Here is a 19,425-nt window from a genome sequence, read left to right as displayed (position 1 = left end):
TTTAAAATATTAATTAATTAATTTTTGGCTGCGTTGGGTCTTCGTTGCTGTGCGTGGGCTTTCTCTAGCTGCGGCAAGCGGGGGCTACTCTCTGTTGCGGTGTGCGGGCTTCTCATTGCAGTGGCTTCTCCTGTTGCAGAGCACGGGCTCTAGGCGCGCGGGCTCAGTAGTTGTGGCACATCGGCTTAGCTGCTCTGCGGCATGTGGGATCTTCCCGGATCAGAGCCCTAACCCGTGTCCCCTGCGTTGGCAGGTGGATTCTTAACCACTGCGCCACCAGGGAAGCCCCTGGGTTGCATTTTGTGTCCTATAATCACAGTGGTCCTGGCCAATGTGAAATTTAGAAAGGCTCAGATAAATCAATTAAGTTGCCAAAGGTCACCCAGGCAGCGAATGAAACATTTGTCTGAATGCAGAGCCAGGATGTTCCAACCCAGCTTCCCGGTCCCAGAAAGGACAGGAGCCCTAGACGGAGTGAGACCCACGGTATGTGTTTATTCCGGCATTCATAGCAGCAGCAGTGGGGGGATTGGCCAGACGGGGGATGTGGTGAACAGAAAGGGTAGACACAGCTGTGCGTGTGTCTAGGGGAACACGAAGGATTGGTCTGTTGACATTCACGGTGAGAACAAGGGTTAGGACGCCAAGTCTTGTACAAACAGCAAAGAGACACAGAGACAGACAGAGGTTTGGGGAGGGGGAGGGGTCCCCCAGACATGCACGGCCCCTCGCCTGGATGGGGAGCCCCGGGGAAGGGAGGACAGACACAGTGGAGACTGGATGCCCCCCACCCTGAAACAGGGAGCTGGGCCCGCCTGCCTTCCATCCCCACGCCTCCAGGGGTAGAAGGATGGGCAGGCCCAGCACTGCCCCGCACCACGTGGCTCGGACGTTATGGCTTCGAGGAGATGAATTCACAGTCCGGGCAGGAAGGGATGGGGTCCTGAGGGGGCCTGGTCCGATCCTGAGCTTAGGCCAGACCTGCAGGACCGGGCAGGGAGGAAACATCAGTGATGGCAGAGAGCAGGCCCATGACCTGCTGTAGTTCCGTCACCACCCCAGGGACCCAGGAATCCCGGTCCTATGTCTCTCCATCCTCAGAACCAGGAGTCCAGCCCCTCCCACCCCCGGTCTGGGTTCCTTACCCCTCACTCTGAGTTCTCTTTCTCTGACAATCCTTTGCTGCCTTTTGTGAAGCTGGTCAAAGTCTTTTCCTGACAGGGGAAATCCAGAAGGCTCAGGAGTGAGGGACAGAGACAAAACAGTTGCTAATAATCTAATAAGACATCAAACCTGTTTTCTTTTTTTTTTTTTTGGTTGTGACTTGCGGCTTGTGCGATCTTACTTCCCAAACCATGGATTGAACCCTCGCCCTCGGTAGTGAAAGCGCAAGTCCTAACCACTGGACTGCCAGGGAATTCCCTGTTTTCATCACTTACAGTTCTCTTTTTTGCCTGGCTCTGAAGTGATGGGACAAGTGGTACAACAGTCCCATTCTACAGATGCAGAAACTGAGACACAAAGAAGCAGTCCGTGGAAATGTGAGGAGAGATGAGGATACTGGGGTGATGGGGAAGACCCTGCAGGGCCTCTGAGGAGCTGAGACCCGGTCCTGGGGGTGCCGTGGAGCCATGGGAGGGCTGAGCAGAGAAGGGGCAGGGTCAGCTCTGGGACTAGAAAGATGCTTTGGGGCCACATAACACTACTGGCTGAAAGTCAAGGTCAGGGCCAGACCCTGCTGGGGTTCAGCTCCTCTCTGCTTCCAGAGAAGTTTGTGAATAAATGAGTGAGCGAATTAGAAGAGTGAGTGATGGAAGGACGGAGAAGCTGCCATCTGTTTATCCAACTACAATCACGGTCTTTTCAAAACTCACATCTGAGTTCTGTGCTCAGCCCTTTAAGCCCCCCGCACCCCCAACCAGGAAAAAAGTCCAAAGCAGGGACAGACTAGTCAATTCCAACTGAGGAACTGACTCCTAGTGCAAAATTTAAGTTGCATCCAAACTCAGCAGTCAAGATAAATGCTATTGTAATGCAATTTAAAAAAAATCAAAATGAATGCAAAAAAAATCCATGATGAGCAAAATACAAATTTTAAATAAAAGCCAGTCCTGTGTCATTTTAAATAAATTTTAAATGAAACTTGTTTTATTTAAAATTTATTTCAAATTCAAATTTATTTAAATTGTAAATAAGGGCCAGTTCCTGGGCTCAAGAACTGGAGATGAAAGGAGAAATAAATATACACCTGATTTTTCTGTATTTAAATTTTTTTTTCGTGGCGTATTAAAATAATTGAGAAAATACTAAAAAAAAAGAAGAGTAAGTGTATTGAAATTCACATTTTCTTAAGTTTAAATGTTTAATTTATACCCTACAAAGAATCTAGTATAATTTTACTTTCTTGGCTTTAGTGACAGCAAATTCATCAAGAGCTTCAAAACTACTTCTTTGCTTTTCTTGGTTTCAAATGAGAGAACCACGTTTGAAAATTTCTCTTGACCAAGTAATGATCTTAAACTTTTAATTTAAAAATTATCAGGCTGTTCTTGCGTGACCCACAAGGCCTCTTGGGATCTGCTCGTACCCCTTCTTTGTCTGCTCCAGGCTCACCGCTGACATCAGCCTCCTCGATGATTCCGAGGAACAGGAACGGGCAGCCTTGCCCTCTCCCTACAATCTTCTTCACCTGAGCCCATTCCTTTTCAACCTCCAGGTCTCTGCTCAAATGTCACCTCCTCCAAGAAGTCCTCCATGACTCCCTAATCTAAAGGGCATCCTCCATCCCCCATCCAGATTCCCTCTACCTCCCAGATTCCAAAACGTTTGGACCACAACTGACAGGGAGAAAAATAAATTAACGCTATGATCCTTGGTTTGCTGCCCTGTGAAAATGTCTGTTCTGTTCTATTTCAACTTTATTTTCTTATTCATTTCAATTTTCACAGCCTGCTTTAAATAACAAATAAAGAAAACCCCGCTCTATTTTATCACCTAGTGTTCTCCTTTTGTTTGGGACTTAGCACCATGGGTAATAATAATAATAGTAGCTGACTATTTACTGAGCCCTTACTAAGAGGCAGACACTTAGTCCTGCATTAACTCACTGAATCTTCACATCTACCCTAACAATAGGTGTTATTAACGGTCCCATTTCCCAACAGAGGAAATTGAGACACAGAGAGTTCAAGTAACTTGCTCTAAATCACACAGCTAGAGATGGTAGAGCGGGGGTTCGAACCTACGCTGACTCCACAGCCCACAGAAACGTGACGCGTTGCGTGAGTGAAGGGGCAAACGCGGTGGGAGGGACGTCGGGTGGCGCCCACGCACCTCCACCAGCTGGTGCCAGTGCTCCACGGGCTTGCGCGGGTTGGCCAGCATCTCGGCCCAGTGCTCGCGGCCGTGGGGGTCGGCGGCGTCGGGACCCACGCGGCACACGCCGATCACCTCGTTGTGTCCGATGCTGGGGGTCAGGGGTGGGGGGTCGGTGAGCACCTGAGAGGGAGGGAGGCAGGCCCGGTCCCGCCCCCCGCCCTCACCCCCCCCCCCCCCGCGCCCTCACCAATCATAGTCCACCACCGCGATGCTGAGCCCCACGTTCTCCACGCTCTCGGGGGCCACGTCGAAGACCAGCGCCTCGTTGTACGTGGGGTTCAGCGTGTTCTTCTTGATCGAGGTTTTCCGCTTCTTCAAACGCCGCCCCTCGCTGATCAGAGAGGCCTTCACGTAGGGGTCTGGGGGCGGTTGTGGAGAGCACTGAACCTCGACTTCCTCAGACCCGACTGTGGACCCCAGACCCCTCTTCTCCCAGACCCAAGGTTCTGGATCCGCAGCCTTTTTCCCCCCGGCCCTTCCTCCCTCAGACCCAGGGGCCCAGGCCCCCAGCCCCTCCTCCCTCAGACCCAGGATCCAGGCCCCCCCAGCCCTTCCCCCCTCAGACCCAGGAGTCCCAGCCCCTCCCCCCCTTCAGATGCCAGCGCCTTCCCGGAACCCACCTGAGAAGCCGGTGAGGTCCATTGCTTTGAGGTTAGAGGCTTTGATGATGGTCACGGTGAGGCGCCCGGCGGTGGGGAGGTAGCAGAGTGAGAAATTGAGCTCCCCAAGATCTGCCTTTTCCTGCAGTTGGGGAAAGAGGGTCAGCGACGCCTTGCCTCAGCCTCCCACTGTCTCTCCCTGACTTTCTCTCCCATCCCCAGACTCCAGCTGTCCTCTCACGTCTCCAGGGCTCAGGTTTCTGATCCACTTAACAATCTGACTTCGGGCCAAACCTGGTAACTCCTCGGCCACAGCTGCCTGCCACCGTCAAATCCTACTTGTTCTGCAGGGAAGACTGGAAGAGGCATGGGTGGGGGGAGAGAGCGGGAGAGAGCAGGAGAGGGACAGAAAGAGGGAGAGAGAGAGAGAAGAACACGGTAAGAAATAGACTGAGACAGAGATGCAAACTCTGAGAGATACAGTCAGAAAGACAGACCCACAGAGTTCTAAAGTCAGAAAGACCCAGAGGAGAGAGGGGTGGTAGAGACCCAGACAGGGGAGCACAGAGGGGGTGGGTAGGAGGAAGAGGGGCATAGACTCAGAGGGAGCACCGAGGCCTGGGAGGCGACAGAGTCCCCAAGGGGCAGGACTAGAGATCCGGAGAGGGGGACAGAGACTCGGTGGGGGGTATGGACACCCAGAGAGAGTGACGGAGACCCAGAATGAGAGGGGAGGGGAAAAGACCCAGAGAGAGAGAGAAACAGAGGCAGAGACCTACATCGAGAAAGGGACAGAGATCCAGGGAGAGTGGGGCAGAGAAAAGACACGGAAAGGTCAGTCTTAAGACAGGAGACAGCCAAGAACCAGACAGAGGTTACAAGGAAGGCAGACCCTTCGCTGTGACACACACAGATGGACCTGGAACAGTGGCCAGAGCTAGGGGACCTATGACCCGCCTGTCCCATCCTTCAGTCTCATCTCGGCCCCTCGCCTCCCAACCACAGTTAGGAGCCCAGGTCCCTAGACTCCCCACTCAGTCCCCTGACGCTTTGCCCAGGCTGTTCCCTTGGCTTAAATACCCTTCCTCCCCATCTCCTCTCGGCCAACAAGCCGTGGCTTAGCTGTCACCTCTTCCCACAAGCTCCCAGATTCCCTGCAGCCCTGAGCAGATGCTCCCACTGCGTGTCCCCGTAATGCTGGCCCCCTGACAGCAAACTGTGTGACAACTTAGACCCACAGCTCCCGAGGTCTTGATCCTGAAAAAAACAGGTGTTGAAGGAATGCATGAATAAATGAAAGAATGAGCGATACCTGGAGCTATCAGGAGGCGGAGGGAAAAGGAGAGGTGACAAAAGGAGACAAAGATGGATGCAGGAGAGTGCCTTCGGGTGGGGCTGCCTCAGGGAATGACAGGGAGCGGGGCTAGGTGGGTCCTGGGGTCAGGACCCTACAACTAGGCACGTGGTTCTCACAGGCTGGGCTTGGGGGACTGAGCAAGCAGGCTCTGGAGGGTCCAGCGAAGGGTACTTTAGGAAGAGCCATGGGCACCTGGTTCAACCGTGTCATTGTACATATGGGGAAACTGAGGCTCAGAGAAGGGAAGGACCTCGAGTAGGGCCATCAGGTGGGCAAAACCAGCCCTCTCGTGATATGAGGACAGGGCTTACCCAGCCCTGACACACACAGCTACCCCGGATTGGCAGAGAGCTGGAATGTTGGGAAACCCACAGATTGGAACTGAGAGGGCTGAGGAGTTGGGAGGGTGTGAAGTTTGGGGCGTGGAAGGGGTCAGGACACCCAACGAAGACCTAGGGGCTGGGTTTGGGGAAGGATTGGATATACAGGAGAATGAGGTTGTAAGAAATGAGGAAGGGGCCCATGGGGGGTGTTGGGGGAATTGGGGAGATGTCAGGATATTGGGGATCCCAGTATGTCCGAGGCTTGGGGCATCAGGCTATCAGGATTCTAGTGGAGACCATGAAGAGACAGGATTAGATTATATTCGAGAATCTGAAAGTCAGGGGTTTGAAACAAAATGTTCAGAGTTCAGAGGGGTTGGGGGAGTTCAGGAACTCTGGGAATTGGAAAATTGGGAGGTTGTGAGGGGAAGGAAGTTGGGAAAACAAAAGGAACTTTGGGCTTGGGAAGTTGGAGGGTCAGGAATCTAGGGCCAGCGGGCAGAAGTCAGGGGGTCATGGCATGGAAGTTTGACAAAGCTGGCCGGTGGGTATATGGGCGTCTATTATAGTTTTCTCAATGGTTACCATCAGATGTCAACGGGGTCGGGGGGTGAGGTGCTGGTGTCAGAAGTTGGGAAACCTCGGGCCCAGTTATGATATTAATAGTTGACAAAGTGCGGATGGGGAATGGGGGTCCATTATATCGGTCTCTATTCTTGCTTGTACGTTTGCAATATCTTACAACAAAATAAAGCTAAACAGAAAACTCCAGGATCAAGGAGTTACAAGGTTATGAAGTGGGGGGCAAGGAGATGGCAAACTGAGGGGTCCCAGGTCCCCGGGATGGGGGATGCAGCAGCCACTGACCGAGCCGCCCTCCACGACGTCCCTCCACAGCGGGCGGCCGGGGGGCCGCTCAGCCAGCTCGAGGAGGTTGTCCAGAACCACCTGGCCGATGAGGTCGTGCCGGGAGAAGCGGTCAAAGTCATAGACGCTGAAGTGCAGTTTGCGCTGGGCCAGCTCAGCCAGGGGCACGGAGAACTGAAATGTCTCATTGAACACGGGGTTCAGGGTCTTCCTGTGTACCTAGAGGGGGTGGGCGACGAAGGGAGACAGACACTATGCCCACCAGCCCCTCCTGCCCGGGACCCAGATGTCTGGACCCCTACCCCCTCCTTCCTCAGACCCAGGAATCTGGAACCCCAGCCCCTCCTCCCTCAGACCCAGGCGTCCATGACCCCAGCCCCTCCTTCCTAAGACCCAGGATCCAGGCCCCCGGCCCCTCCTCCCTCAGACCCAGGAGTCCAGGCCCCCAGCCCCTCCCCCCTCAGACCCAGGAGTCCAGGCCCCTAATCCCTCCTCCCTCAGACCCAGGGGTCCAGGCCCCCAGCCCCTCCTCCCTGGGACCCGGATGTCCAGCCCCCAACCCCTCCTCCCTCAAACCCAGAGTCCAGGCCCCCAGCCCCTCCTCCCTCAGACCCAGGATCCAGACCCCCAGCCCCTCCCTACTCAGACCCAGGATCCAGGCCCCCAGCCCCTCCTCCCTCAGACCCAGGATCCAGGCCCCCGGCCCCTCCTCCCTAAGACTCAGGATCCAGGCCCCCGGCCCCTCCTCCCTCAGACCCAGGAGTCCCCGCCCCTAATCCCTCCTCCCTCAGACCCAGGGGTCCAGGCCCCCAGCCCCTCCTCCCTGGGACCCGGATGTCCAGCCCCCAGCCCCTCCTCCCTCAAACCCAGAGTCCAGGCCCCCAGCCCCTCCTCCCTCAGACGCAGGAGTCCCCGCCCCTAATCCCTCGTCCCTCAGACCCAGGGGTCCCCGCCCCCAGCCCCTCCCCCCTCAGACCCAGGAGTCCAGGCCCCTAATCCCTCCTCCCTCAGACCCAGGAGTCCAGGCCCCCAGCCCCTCCTCCCTCAGACCCAGGAGTCCCGGCCCCCAGCCCCTCCTCCCTGGGACCCGGATGTCCAGCCCACCACTCCGGACCTTGGTCTGAAACTTTTTCTTGCGGTCAGGCAGCAGGTAGATCTTGACGTAGGGGTCTGAGAAGCCATTGGAGTCCTTGGCCGGGAGGTCCAAGGCCTGCAGGATACGCACCACCAGCTGGTCGGAGCCGTAGAGGTACCTCAGGGCGAAGCTGATGCGGCCGCACGGCGCCCCCGCGCCGGCCTCTCCGGAACCTGGGGCCCCGCCGCCGCGCCGGCCGCCGGGTCCAGTGCCCTGGTACAACTCCGGCTTGATCTGTCCGATGAGCTTGGCTTTTTCCTCGCCGCCTGGTAAGGGTAACGGTAGGGCGGGCGGCCGCTCCTCACTGCCCGCATCCGGCTGGGAGCTCAGGGTCTGTTGGGTGAGGGGCCGCGGCAGGGCCGGGTACCTGCGGGGTGGGGAAGACAAGGTGGGGTCAGTGGCAACGATCTTCGCTGCATCTGAAGACCTGGGAGGCTCCTCCCTGCCTCTTCCCCAAACCCCATTGCCAGGCGCACACAGGTCCCCACCTTTGCCCACTGTGACCTTGAGCGAGGCACTTGAATTCTCTGAGCCACAGTTTCCCCATCTGTGTGAGGAGGGTGACCTATCCCCTTTTCTGAGCTAGCTCCACCCCAGACCTGGGCTTGCACCAGCCTCTAGAAGCCTCCTTCTGACCTCAAGGGGTGACCCAGAGTAGTTTCTCTATGGACCCCTGGGGCCTCACACAGCCCAGACCCCCTGGTCCTGCACCTGCCCTTCTCCAAGTCTCCCTAACCCGTCCTAAGCCCCAGCCTCATGCTCTCCCACCTGACCATCGCTCCCCCTTTCTTTCTGTCTCAACTTCCTTTTCTGGCTGTCTGTGTTTGTAGAACACTCTGGAAGCCCAGAGCTCTATCCTTAACCATCTTTGCCATCTTCTCCCCTTCTCACTCACACGCTTTCCCTGGACAAGCTCAGCTGTGCCCCAGGTTTCCACGGCCATCAGCAGCCTGACGTCTGCTAAATCTGTCTTCTGACTCCAGCCTGGTTCAGCCCACAGCCTCAGCTGCCCATCAGACACCACATACCCCTCGTGTTCCCTGCTGGGCTCAGTGCCTCCTCCCAAGCCCACTCGCTCTCCCAGTTCCCCAGAATCCACCTAGATTTGCAGGTCAGACAGCTGGGGCCATCGTCATCTCCTCTCTCCCCTGCAATCCTTTCCCTCCCATTTCCTGAATGTCCCCATCCCTGTGGTCCCTGCTCGTCCATCCATGGACCATCACACCTGGGCCCCTAGTGATGGGCAGTCATGACTGGACATGGGAGCCCCAGATGCGCTGAGAGGCAGGCATGAGGCTGGGGGAAGTGGGAGGGCACCAAGCCGTGGAAAGGGATGCCGGGTGAGATGCCTTCAGCTACTGAAGGGCCATTCCCTGCTCCCAGAGTGACTTTGAGGAGGTCATTAACACCCTCTGGGCCTCAGTTTCTTCATCTGTATAATGGGGGAAGGAGGAACTCAGACTGGTGTATCCATCAACCTCTGGAAGGCCTCCCCAGAGACCTCAAACTATAACTTCCATGAGCCCTTGGCCAGCCCACTGGACAAGAACCACCTATGAACCTCTGGAGCCCAAGACAATCCTTCCCGGAGGCAGCTTTCCCCGGATGCTCCCCCGGGCCCCTCCCATTCAACAAGACCCAGATAAGCTCAGGGTCTCCCTCAAACCCACTGCTCTTCCTAGATCCTCTGACGGCCCCACCATTCACCCAATCAACCGCCAGGCCAGACCCCTGGGTGCTGTCCTTACCTCCTCCCACCCCCTTCTACCCACAGCTGTCAACCCCAGTTCCATCCCTGACTCTCGGCGCCCTGACTCTCTCTACCTCATCTCCTCCTCCACCATCCCCAGTTCAGCCTTGTTGTCTCCTGCCTGGACTCTTGGTATCCAATCTGTCTCTCCAGTCTGTCCCCTATGTGGCCCCAGAGAGGTCTTTCTACCCAGAGCTGACCTCCTCTGCTCACAGCCCTTTGTGGCTCCCCAGTGCCCTAGGACAAGGTCCCACCCCCTCAGTCCAGCATTCAAGACCTTGTGTGATCTGGTCCTGCCCACGTCCCCTAGGCTGCTTTACTGCAGCCCTGGCCTGGCTGGATAGGGACAGCTGACCTGGGGACCCACTTCCCCTGGATTGTGAGTGGCGTGAGGGCAGGGTGTGTCTGCCGTGCTCGCCTCTATTCTTTTCCAACACCCAGCTCAGCTCTAGCTCATATTAGGAGCTCAGTGTACATGTACAGAATGATGAACAATGGATGGATGAACTGCAGGTCCCACCACCGGTCCAGGCTTAGGGAGAAAGAGATGAATTGCTTTGTGCCTCAGGGACTCAGGGGTCTAACCTCCATTCTCTTCCACCTTCCTGGTCCCAGAGTCCTGTCCTCGGCCTCCTCCTTCCTCTGGATCCAAGAACCTAGACCTCTAGCCCCCTCCTCCCTCCAGCTCAGGAGTCTGGATCCCTAGCCTCCTCTTTCCCCAGGATTCAGGAATCCACACCCCAAGCTCCCTCCTTCCCCAGGACTCATGAGAGCCATAGATGGGAAAGAGACACATAAGAAGAACAGAAGTTCACAGTGGACCCCCAGCCCAGTAGCCTGTCTCACCTGGTGGTGGGTGCCAGGCTTGTGACCTGCTGATGCGACTGGGCACTGGGCAAGCCCCCACCACTGGGGGGAAGCAGGAGAAGCCCAGAGCCTGCGCCGCCCTCAGAGGGCAGCTCAGGAGATGTCTGGCTCGGTTTGACCCCAGCGGCTACTACAGCAGCTGCAGCCTCTGGATACGAGTCCATGTCCAAGTAGGAGGGCTCTGGGGGGTCTGACCCCCCTAGGCTGCCCGGCTCCAGCAGCTCAGCGAAGGGCGGATGGTGGGCAGTGTGGGCGTGGTGGTGTGGGCCCCCCAGCAGGGGATGGCCACCCAGGCCAGCCCCTAGGTGGTGCCCACCGCCGCCTACCAGGCCTGCTAGCCCGACCCCAGGGCCTAGGTCTTTGCGCAGGGGGCCACCGCCCACTGCTGAGCCTCCCTTGTCCCTCCAGGGCACCCAGCACAGCTTCCAGGACACGAAGAGGGAGACACCCAGAAGGACAATGCCACAGAACGTCACGATGACCGACAGCAGGCTCACGGAGATGTCTGGAGAGAGTGAGGACAAAGGTCAGGGGTCAGGGTGGGGTCAGAGTTTATCCTCCCATTGCTGTCCCCAAGAGCTAACCTTTACTATTTGCCACACACCGTCCTAAGCACCCTACATGTAATACTTAGTATAAACTCCACGACTACTCAAGGTCGGTGTTTCTACCTAACCATTTTTAAGATGAGGAACCCGAGAGGTTGAGTGACTTGTGTAAGGCTGCACAGGTAGTCAATGACAGATCTGGGATTTGAGCCGGCAGTCTGTCTTCGGATTTTAATCTTTTTATTCTCTGGATTGCTAGCCCACAGTGACTCTCTGTAAGGGAATACACCATCCGAGGTAGGACGAAGGTTCCCTAAAATGCTAAGAGTTGATCAAGGAGAAAGGAGACTGCATGGCACAGTTAGGCAGGTCAGGGTTCAAATCCCAGCTTGCTGTGTGGCTTTGGGAACATATCTTAACCTCTCTGAGCCTGACAGTCCCCATCTGACACATGGGAAAAATCAGTGCTGCCTCTCATAGTGCTTTTAAGGAATGCAGGGAGTAAATGGTGTGCTGAGCAAGCTGGGGGAGATAATGGCAAACGTTTCTTGAGAGGTGACTGTGTTCCGGACACATAAGTGCTTTATACGCATTGGCTTCCTTATGCCTGACAGGCACGCTAGGGGGTTGGCAACATTATTATGCCTGTTGTTATTTTCCACAAAAGGAAACTGAGGCCAAGAGACACGAAGTTACCAAAGACACAGAGTCCTAGAGCCGGAGCAGGGGAGTCAGGATTCGAGTCTGGGCGCCTGGCTTTACCGTCTTCACCATTATGCTGCCACACCTCAATATTTCCCAATAAGTGGTAGTTCGAACGTGAATTTTTGTTAGAATAATAAATCTTATTGCTGCTGCCACGCGTATCCAACATCACCGCCACTGCAGCTAACACATTCTGAATGCCTACTATATGCTGATATGCCTTTCAGAGAAACCCAAGGACAGCCCAGATCTTGAACTGAAGGTTTCGGGTTCATTTAGTAATTGGTACCAGGAGTGGGGTTTTTCAAGGAAATGTGAATTTATTTGGGGTTGACTTCAGTGAGGTGGAACACGGGAAATTCCTGCTCTGTACAGACCATGGGTTATGGGGGGCAGGGGGAGTAGCAGGTAACTAAACCATTGGCAACAAGCTCAGCTGGGTGGAGGGGCTGTGTCACTTCAGGGAGCTCTTGGTGGCAAGGGGGATGCCCTCTAGTCCTGAGTTGCCCAGGGAATCTGAGTCAGTGGCCCATGGTGTTAATCCTCAGGATACTGTGTAACCTAAGGATGACTGATCCTAGTTTACAAATAAGGAAACTGAGTGTCTGAGAGAGAGAACGTGACCCTGCAGGCCCACACGGCGGGCAGTGGCAGAACTCTGAGTTTCCCACCCCACCTCCAACCCCTTAGGGTGCTCCTTTCGAAGTGACCGACATCTACTTAGAGTTCTGGGGGCCTGTTAGAAACCGGAGCAAGGACTTTCTGGCCTCCTGAACATGGAAAGAATGGAGAAAAGGGGGCCATTTTGGAAGAGAAGGGGGAGAAGAATTGAACAGATGCTTTCCCCCACTGTCAGCCTGGCCCAGACCCTCTCCAAGTCAAAACATCCATCCTCCAAACCCTGGCAGACTTCTCACTCCTGTCTGCCTGCACCGGGGAGCCATTTGGGCGTGCAAGGCAGTATAGCTGTGCAGTAAAATACTAACCTTTTTGCCCAAAGAAACATTTGGCCCTTGCTCAGCTCCTGGGGTGAACCTCTAAGCCCTGGGAATGTCCTGCCCGAGTGTTTTTATTTACCTGAGACACCTGGGCCACATCAGATAGTCTGTGTAACAATGTGATTGATGCTGGGGTCTTTGGGCCACGTGTTATGAGCTTGACCCTTGGAGGGGCTAAGACTAAGCAGTAAAAACCCTGGACACAGAGGCTCTGGTGAGCTTCCCGAGCGGGCCCTACTCTGTGCGTGTTGTCACACGTTGTTGCTGGGGGAGTTAAGGGCTGTCTGCGTGACTCCATCAGGACAGGACAGCTGGAGGCTCGTGCCTGGTCTCTCCTGCACCTTACCTTAGGCCTCTTCTCCCTTTGCTGAGTTTAGTCTCCATCCTTTTGCTGTCATGAAATGTAGCCATGCGTATAACAGCTTTTCTGAGTTTTGTGAGCCCTAGAAATCATTGAACCTGAGGGTGGCCTTGGGATTCCCCATCACTCACAATTGCAGTAGTGTACCAGGCTTCCTGGGGTCAAAATCTGGCTCTCCTGCGTACAGGCTATGAGATTCTGAGCGAGCTGCTTCAGGTCTCTGGGCCTCGTTCCTCGTCACTGTCCCATGGACATCCTGCACTCGAGATGCTGAGCCCCGCCCTGGCACTCAGCAAGCGTGACTGTCATTGTAACCTCCCACCTCATGCTTCCTGAAGGTTCTTCATCTGGACGAGGGCAATCATGATATTCCCTAGCTCTCAGAGCCATGCTGATTCCTAGCTGGGTTACCTGGAGCCGATCACTCCACCTTCTGGACCTCAGTTTCCCCCATTGAAAATAGGGATTATAACTATATTTAGTATTTTGTAATAACCTATAATGGGAAAGAATCTGAAAAATAATATATATGAATCACTTTGCTGAATCACTGCAAACCAACTATACTTCAATTAAAAAATAAAATTTAAAAAAAGAGAAAATAGGGATTATATGTACCACAAAGGGTAGTGGATCTTGTATACTGTCTGGTACACAGTTGGTGCTCAGTAAGTACAGTCCAACATATATTGAATGACCACTGTGCGCCCAGCTTGTTCTTAGCACTCCACATGTGTTATATCATTTGAGTCTCTCAGATGCCCCATGAAGTAGTCACTTTTATGATCCCCATTTTCCAGATGAGGAAATCGAGGCACAGAAGAAGCCATTCATTTCGTAAGTGGGGGAGGTGGGATTTGAACCCAGACAAGTCAGACAGACTGACTTAAGAGCCTGAGCTTCTAAGCACTATGTGAAATGCACAAAGATACCTGAAGGGGGTGTGTGGCAGCAGTGGAGTGGTGGTGAGGGAGGGTGGACAGGAGGCCCACAGGGCAAAATCCAAAAGGTCACAGGTCACACGGATCACAGAGCTCCTTATCCTTAGATCAGAGGTTTGGGGGACCAGCAACAGGCAGGATGGAGGCAAGACTATAAGAGGGACCGGCCCCATAAGGAACAGGAAGCTGAGCAGGGCTGTTCTGAATCTAGCTATAGTGGAAGCAGGGGGCTGGCCAAGACGGCTGGGGGTGCTGACCTGCATCGGGGCCCCGGGGATAGCCTCTGATTCGCAGGTCGTTGAACTCTTGGCACCTGTCACTGGTGTCGGCATCTCGGACCCGCGCACAGAGGTCCGAGACCAGGATGAGTGCCCGACGGCAGAGGTCATCCTCGTAGTCTCCTGACATGGTGGCCAGCGGGTCCTGTTCTTGGGAGGGGCCGGGCAAGAGTGCAGATGGGGAATGGAATGGGGGAGAGGGGTGGATAAAGGGTGGAAAGAGACAGAAAAAGGATAGGCAAGGGGACAGCGATTGGGAGTGGATGGACAAGGGGATGGAGATTAGGGGAGGATTGGACAAGGGAAAAGAAATTAGGGGCAAATGGACAAGGAGGAGGAGACTGGGAAGGCCAGCCAAGGGGCAGAGATTAAGGATGCATAAATAAAGGGGTGGACAGACAAGGAGACAAAGATTAGGGTTGCACAGATGCAGGGACAGAATTTCGGGAGGGAGAGACAACGGAACAACCACTTCTCGTTCGTGCATTCAACAAATATTCACTGAGCACCAACTACGTGAGAGGCACTGTGCCAGCTGCTGCAGATCCAGCAGGGAACAAACCCCACGCGGTCTCCAGCTTCTTGGTGTCACAATGCAATGAGGGGAGACAAAGAGTAAACACATCAACAAACACGCACACAGAAACACATAGCCCTCAGACTGTGAGAAGTGCTCTAAAAGAAATAGTTGGAGGATGTGTCACAAGGGGACCTGGAGGTGGGCAGTCGGGGGAGCTCTCTGAAATCTGAAGGGTGGGATGGAGCCAGCCATGGGCAGTGGGCAGTGGGGCTGGAGTGAGGAAAAGCATTCAAAGCAGCAGGAATAGCGTGAGCAATGGCCCAGGGTGGGACAGGGCTTGGTAGGTCCAGGGAACAGGAAGGTGTAGACAGGGAGAGAGCAGGAGAGAGAGAGAGATGGGTGGGGGTAGCAAGATAAGAGATGATTACGTCTGGTGCTGGCTGGGGAGGGATGGAGATGAAAGATGCAGAGATAAGGGCCAAGTTGAGAGAGGAAGAGGTAAGGGGAGGGGAGACAGAGATAATGGGAAGGGCAAACTGGGGCCCAGAAGAGAGGGACAGGTGAACAGACAGACGGAAAGTTAAGGATCGAGACGTGGGATGGACAAACCTTAAAGAATAAGCTGGTGTGTAATTCATAGGAGTGTGAGAGATGGGTGGACGTAGGGGCAGTGATAAGTGCCAGGAAGGAGCATGGACAGAAATATCTTTGAGAGACAAACAATGGACAAGAGGATGGATGGGGTGCAGAAATAAAGGACAGAAACATAACGGCCAGAGATCACAGATGGACACAAGGATACAGAGAAGGACTGGGCAGACAGACATGGGTGCAGAAGGAAGGTTGGACTGGTAGGGGGGCGCATAAAAGAGAGGGGGCCAGGAGAAGTAGGCGGCTGTGGGGAGAAGGGGAATTAGCGACACATGGTTTGCAACTAGACATCAGAGATGGACTGGAAGGAGGGTGCTGGGGAAATTAGGGACAGATCAGGGCTCACAGATGGACAGGTGTCGTGGGGTGCTGCAGAAGGCCAGGACTCCGAGACAGGCATATCAGACTCACCTGCGCTTATCCCTGCCGTGTCCTGGATGGCAGCCGAGGCGGCGGCTGGCGGTAGCCCATGGGGGTTGTAGGGTGGACACGGGTCTGCGGGCCTGTCCCTACGAGCCAGGTGGTGGGAGGGGGTGCTGGATCTGGGGGTCGTGGCCGTGAGAAAAAGCTCAGTCCGAGCCGCACATCTTGTCCTACTCGGGCCAGCTGCTCGACCCCAGGCGACCCCCGAGAAGTCCAGCCACCCCTTCCCACCTCCGGGTCCCCAGCTCCGGGGGGGCGGGGGCGGCTTAAAGACTACAATTCCCGGCAGGCCTTGCGCTCGCGTTGCTGCGGCTTCATAGACCAGGCTCTGCAGGGACTGATGGGAATTGAAGTCCTTAATACCTCTCCCGGCTGCGGAGATGGGAATTTTTTTGGAGGTGGGGGGGTTAAGAGATGCCGGGGTCCCAAGGCGCTGCAGGGGAGAGGAATAATGTCTGGGACCTCGAGAAGCCGCGGAGTCCTAAGTCCTTAGGGACCATGGAGTGGGTAAACCATCCCCACGCTCGGGGGATCGGTGGGCGAGGTTGGGGTACACCCAGGTGTTTCAGGACCCCCCCTTCCAGGGCCACGTGCCCCTCCCCCGGGGCGACCAGCAAACGCTGCAGCACTCCCACTCCCGGGCGGGAGATCCGCTCACCTCTGCACCTACCCCCGCCCCCACGCGCTGTGGCCGCCTCCCGGGATGGGTCTGGGGCGGGGGTTGTGGCAGGGGGAGGGGAGGAGCAGACTCACCCGAAGCTGCCGCCGCCGCCGCCGCCGCCGCCGCCGCAGCCCCGCGCGCCGGCCGAGGTGCCAGCTCGGCTCCTCCCCCCGCCCCTGTCGCAGGTCCGCGGCTCCTCCCCCTGCACCCCCTCCTTCCCCTCGGAACCTGCGGCTTCAAAGCCCAAATAGCGCGGCCGCAGCGAGGAAGAAGGGAGATTTCCCGAGACCGAGGCGTCTGAGACGCAGCGTACTTCCACAGACGAGGATGCAGAGATCTGAGATCATGACCCTCTGCTCCCCCAGGATCCAGGGGTCCTGGACCTCACCCCCTCCTCTCTCAGAGAAGTCAGGGACCCCAGTCATCTCTTCCCCCAGGACCCAGGGTACTGAGCTTCCAACTCCCTCCATTCTCAGATCCAGGAATCCACCCCTTCTGTTCCCTCCTCCCTTGGGGACCCAGGAGTCCCAACTCCCCAGCCGCCTTCTCCGCAGGACCCAGGACTTGCAGTCCTCCCAGCCGAGGAACGCTGAGGGATGGTGGTGGGCGGGGGAGACGGAGCCTCAGAATCAGCGGTCCTGAGTCTCAGCCCGATGTGGGGGTAGAAGCAAGGACCTGGATTTCGGTCCTTCCCGGGCCGGCTCCTGAGTAGATTCTCAGATACTTGCTGAGCGTCTACTGAGCGCCAGGCACTGCTTTTGTGACCTTGCACTCTGCTCTGAGTTCGTTTCCTCATCAACAAAATATAGACAATAAACCTGTTTCCTAAGGGACCCAGAGGTTTGAAAAACCAGTCAATATAGAGGGAGAGCATTGACACCAAGTAGCTGCTTAATGAATACTTTTTAACAACAGCAAGTATACCTTTACCGGTATAGTAATAGCAGCGAATGACAATTGCCACTGTGATCTGGGCACTGGGCTAAGTGCTTTGAAAGCATCCTCTGAGTTAATCTTCACTTTGGCCCTCTGAGATGGGGGGAGTTATGTTATTCCCATTTCACAGAAGATACAACTGAGGCCCACGGAGGTTAAATCCCTTGAAGAGGATCCAGAGCTACCTGGTCTCAGTGGCAGCCGGTAGGGTGACTTGAAGCCCCCTCACCACCCCCAGTCTTCCTCAGTGCTGCCCCCTGCCTCCCAGTGACACCCATATAAATATAATCTCTAAGTAAAAAATTGCTGCTTCTTCTGCAAACACTTTAAGAGGAGTCCCCTAGGCGCCCCCCCTTTAATTAGATAATCCGCCCAACTGCTGCCTATGTATACACGTTGCAGTCACCATCATACTTTTGAATGCCCCAGAAATGCCTCCGGGTTCACTCTGAATCCTATCCTCAGTGCTTCTTGTATTCTCCCGGATGGACCTACATTTGCACCCAGGGGAGCTTGCATGGGGGTGGTGGTGCACCCACAGATATGTGCACACAAGAGCAGGCACCCCAAATACCACTCTCACAGCCAGACCTCCGCCCAGGGTCCACAGGCAGCTGTGTTCCACAGGGAGAGGCACACAGAAGGAGTATGCAGCAATGCACACTTTCAGAGATGTGCACACAGACGGGCTTGCCAGACTCCCACGACATGTTCCCAAAGAGGCACTTGGGTGTCAAGGAATAGCTGTAGTGCACTGGTTGTGTGTGTGACTTTGGAAGTGGGGTACCTGCGTTCAAATCCCAGCTCTTTCATCATTTGTGGCCTTGGGTGAATAACTTACATTCTTGGTGCCTCAGTTTCCCCATCTGTAAATGAGGGTAATCTTTTTTTTTTTCTAATTTCTTTTTATTGGGAGGGTAATCTTTTTTTGAAACCCACCTCATTAAGTTATTTCGAGGATTGAATTCAATTCACCAGAGGTGCTTAGAGAAAATGGTTAATGTTTACTGTTGTCATAATTAGTAATTACATGCATTTGCTCATGGACCCCTTCACTGCATTTTACAAGTGAGGAAATTGAGGCTCAGAGAGGGGAAGTGCTCTGCCCAAGGTCACACAGCAGGGAGGTGTCAGAGTTGAGATTCAAAGCCATGTGGTCTGACTCTAGACTCCTTGAGTTCAGCCACTACGTCGTTTGCATATAGGAAGTTTGAGGACCTTGCCTGTCATCACCACCAGGGGTGTAGACGAGCCCGGAGCACTGGACAGGGAACCAGGAGACAGAGACATTCGTTCAATTCAATCCATGCACCCAATTTGATAGATACTTACTGAGCATCTACTGACTGCCAGGCACTGTTCTAGGCACCAAGGATTTGGCTGGGAACAAAGCAGACAAAAATCCCAGCCTTGGGAGGACTCACGGTCTAGTGGTGGAGACAGGTGGTCATTAAATAACTCCATATGGGTATCAATGTTAGGAAGGAAAGTCCAGGGTGCTGTGTGTCTGGGAAGGAGGTCAATGGAAGGCTTCTCTGAGCAAGTGACATTTGAGTTGCCATAATCCAGGTGAAGATGGGGGAGGGGAGAGGACTGCTCCAGGGAGAGGGAACAGTCCACGCAAAGCCTGGGGTAGGAGCGAGTTTGGCACATGGAGGAGGACTGATGAGCACATAAGCTCCATGGGGGTAGCACTTGTGTTTACTGCTGTGTCCCCACTGCCTGACATGGTGCCTGGCACACAGTAGGCACTCAATAAGTATTGGTTGGTTGAATGAATGAACGAGTGGACGGATAGATAGAGAAGTGTATGTATGTATGCATGAGTTGGATGGGTGGATGGATGGATGAGCGGATGATAGCTGAATGAGTGGATGAGTGGATCGTTGGTGGGATGCATGCATGCATCCGTGCAGGAGCGAACGGATGAGTTTGCAAAGTACCTACAGATTCACACACAAATGTGCTGCAAACAAACGCAGACACACACCCAGAGACACGCACATTGTGTGTAAACACAGATTCACCTGTTCTCCTGGTGCTCCCCGGGGAGAACAAACACCAAGAACAGAGGTGGACCAAGCTGGCCACGGCCCGTGTGGTTGAGGATGCGGGGAGGCAAACCCT

General features: G+C 54.9%; 2 protein-coding genes across 7 annotated transcripts in view; one reads left to right on the top strand and one right to left on the bottom strand.

Moving 5' to 3' along the window:
* Positions 1–475: 475 nt before the first annotated feature.
* SYT3 (synaptotagmin 3) lies at positions 476–16,537 on the bottom strand. Of its 4 annotated transcripts, none has more exons than XM_060289181.1 (11): positions 16,455–16,537; positions 15,690–15,820; positions 14,087–14,252; positions 10,256–10,781; positions 7,639–8,026; positions 6,525–6,743; positions 3,999–4,119; positions 3,566–3,737; positions 3,334–3,466; positions 1,146–1,214; positions 476–981 (listed from the first exon to the last, which is right to left on the bottom strand). In XM_060289181.1, the coding sequence occupies exons 3-10, from the start codon at positions 14,235–14,237 to the stop codon at positions 1,149–1,151; spliced, it is 1,776 nt and encodes a 591-aa protein (XP_060145164.1). In that variant the 5' UTR covers positions 14,238–14,252; positions 15,690–15,820; positions 16,455–16,537; the 3' UTR covers positions 476–981; positions 1,146–1,148. The 4 variants fall into 4 exon arrangements, with proteins under 4 accessions (XP_060145164.1, XP_060145166.1, XP_060145165.1 ...); XM_060289183.1 differs by having other exon boundaries at positions 14,087–14,257; positions 16,455–16,531; XM_060289182.1 differs by having other exon boundaries at positions 15,690–15,787; positions 16,455–16,473.
* Positions 7,630–19,425, top strand: part of C19H19orf81 (chromosome 19 C19orf81 homolog) — a 25,204-nt gene continuing 13,408 nt past the window's right edge. For 2 of the 3 annotated variants that reach the window (XR_011376986.1, XM_070044282.1), the window contains exons 1-2: positions 7,630–7,928; positions 10,685–10,802. Coding sequence is in view for 2 of the 3 variants with exons in the window: in XM_070044282.1 (XP_069900383.1) it covers positions 10,736–10,802 (67 nt within the window). In the remaining variant the exon portion in view is untranslated. Of the gene's footprint in view, positions 7,929–10,673; positions 10,803–19,425 lie in introns of those variants that run through there. The other variant, XM_060289259.1, reaches the window with a different exon arrangement.

The sequence above is a fragment of the Globicephala melas genome, chromosome 19 (assembly GCF_963455315.2).
Source record: "Globicephala melas chromosome 19, mGloMel1.2, whole genome shotgun sequence".
NCBI lineage: Eukaryota > Metazoa > Chordata > Mammalia > Artiodactyla > Delphinidae > Globicephala > Globicephala melas.
The sequence above is the reverse complement of the archived record's forward strand: the minus strand, read 5'-3'. Positions and strand labels throughout refer to the sequence as shown.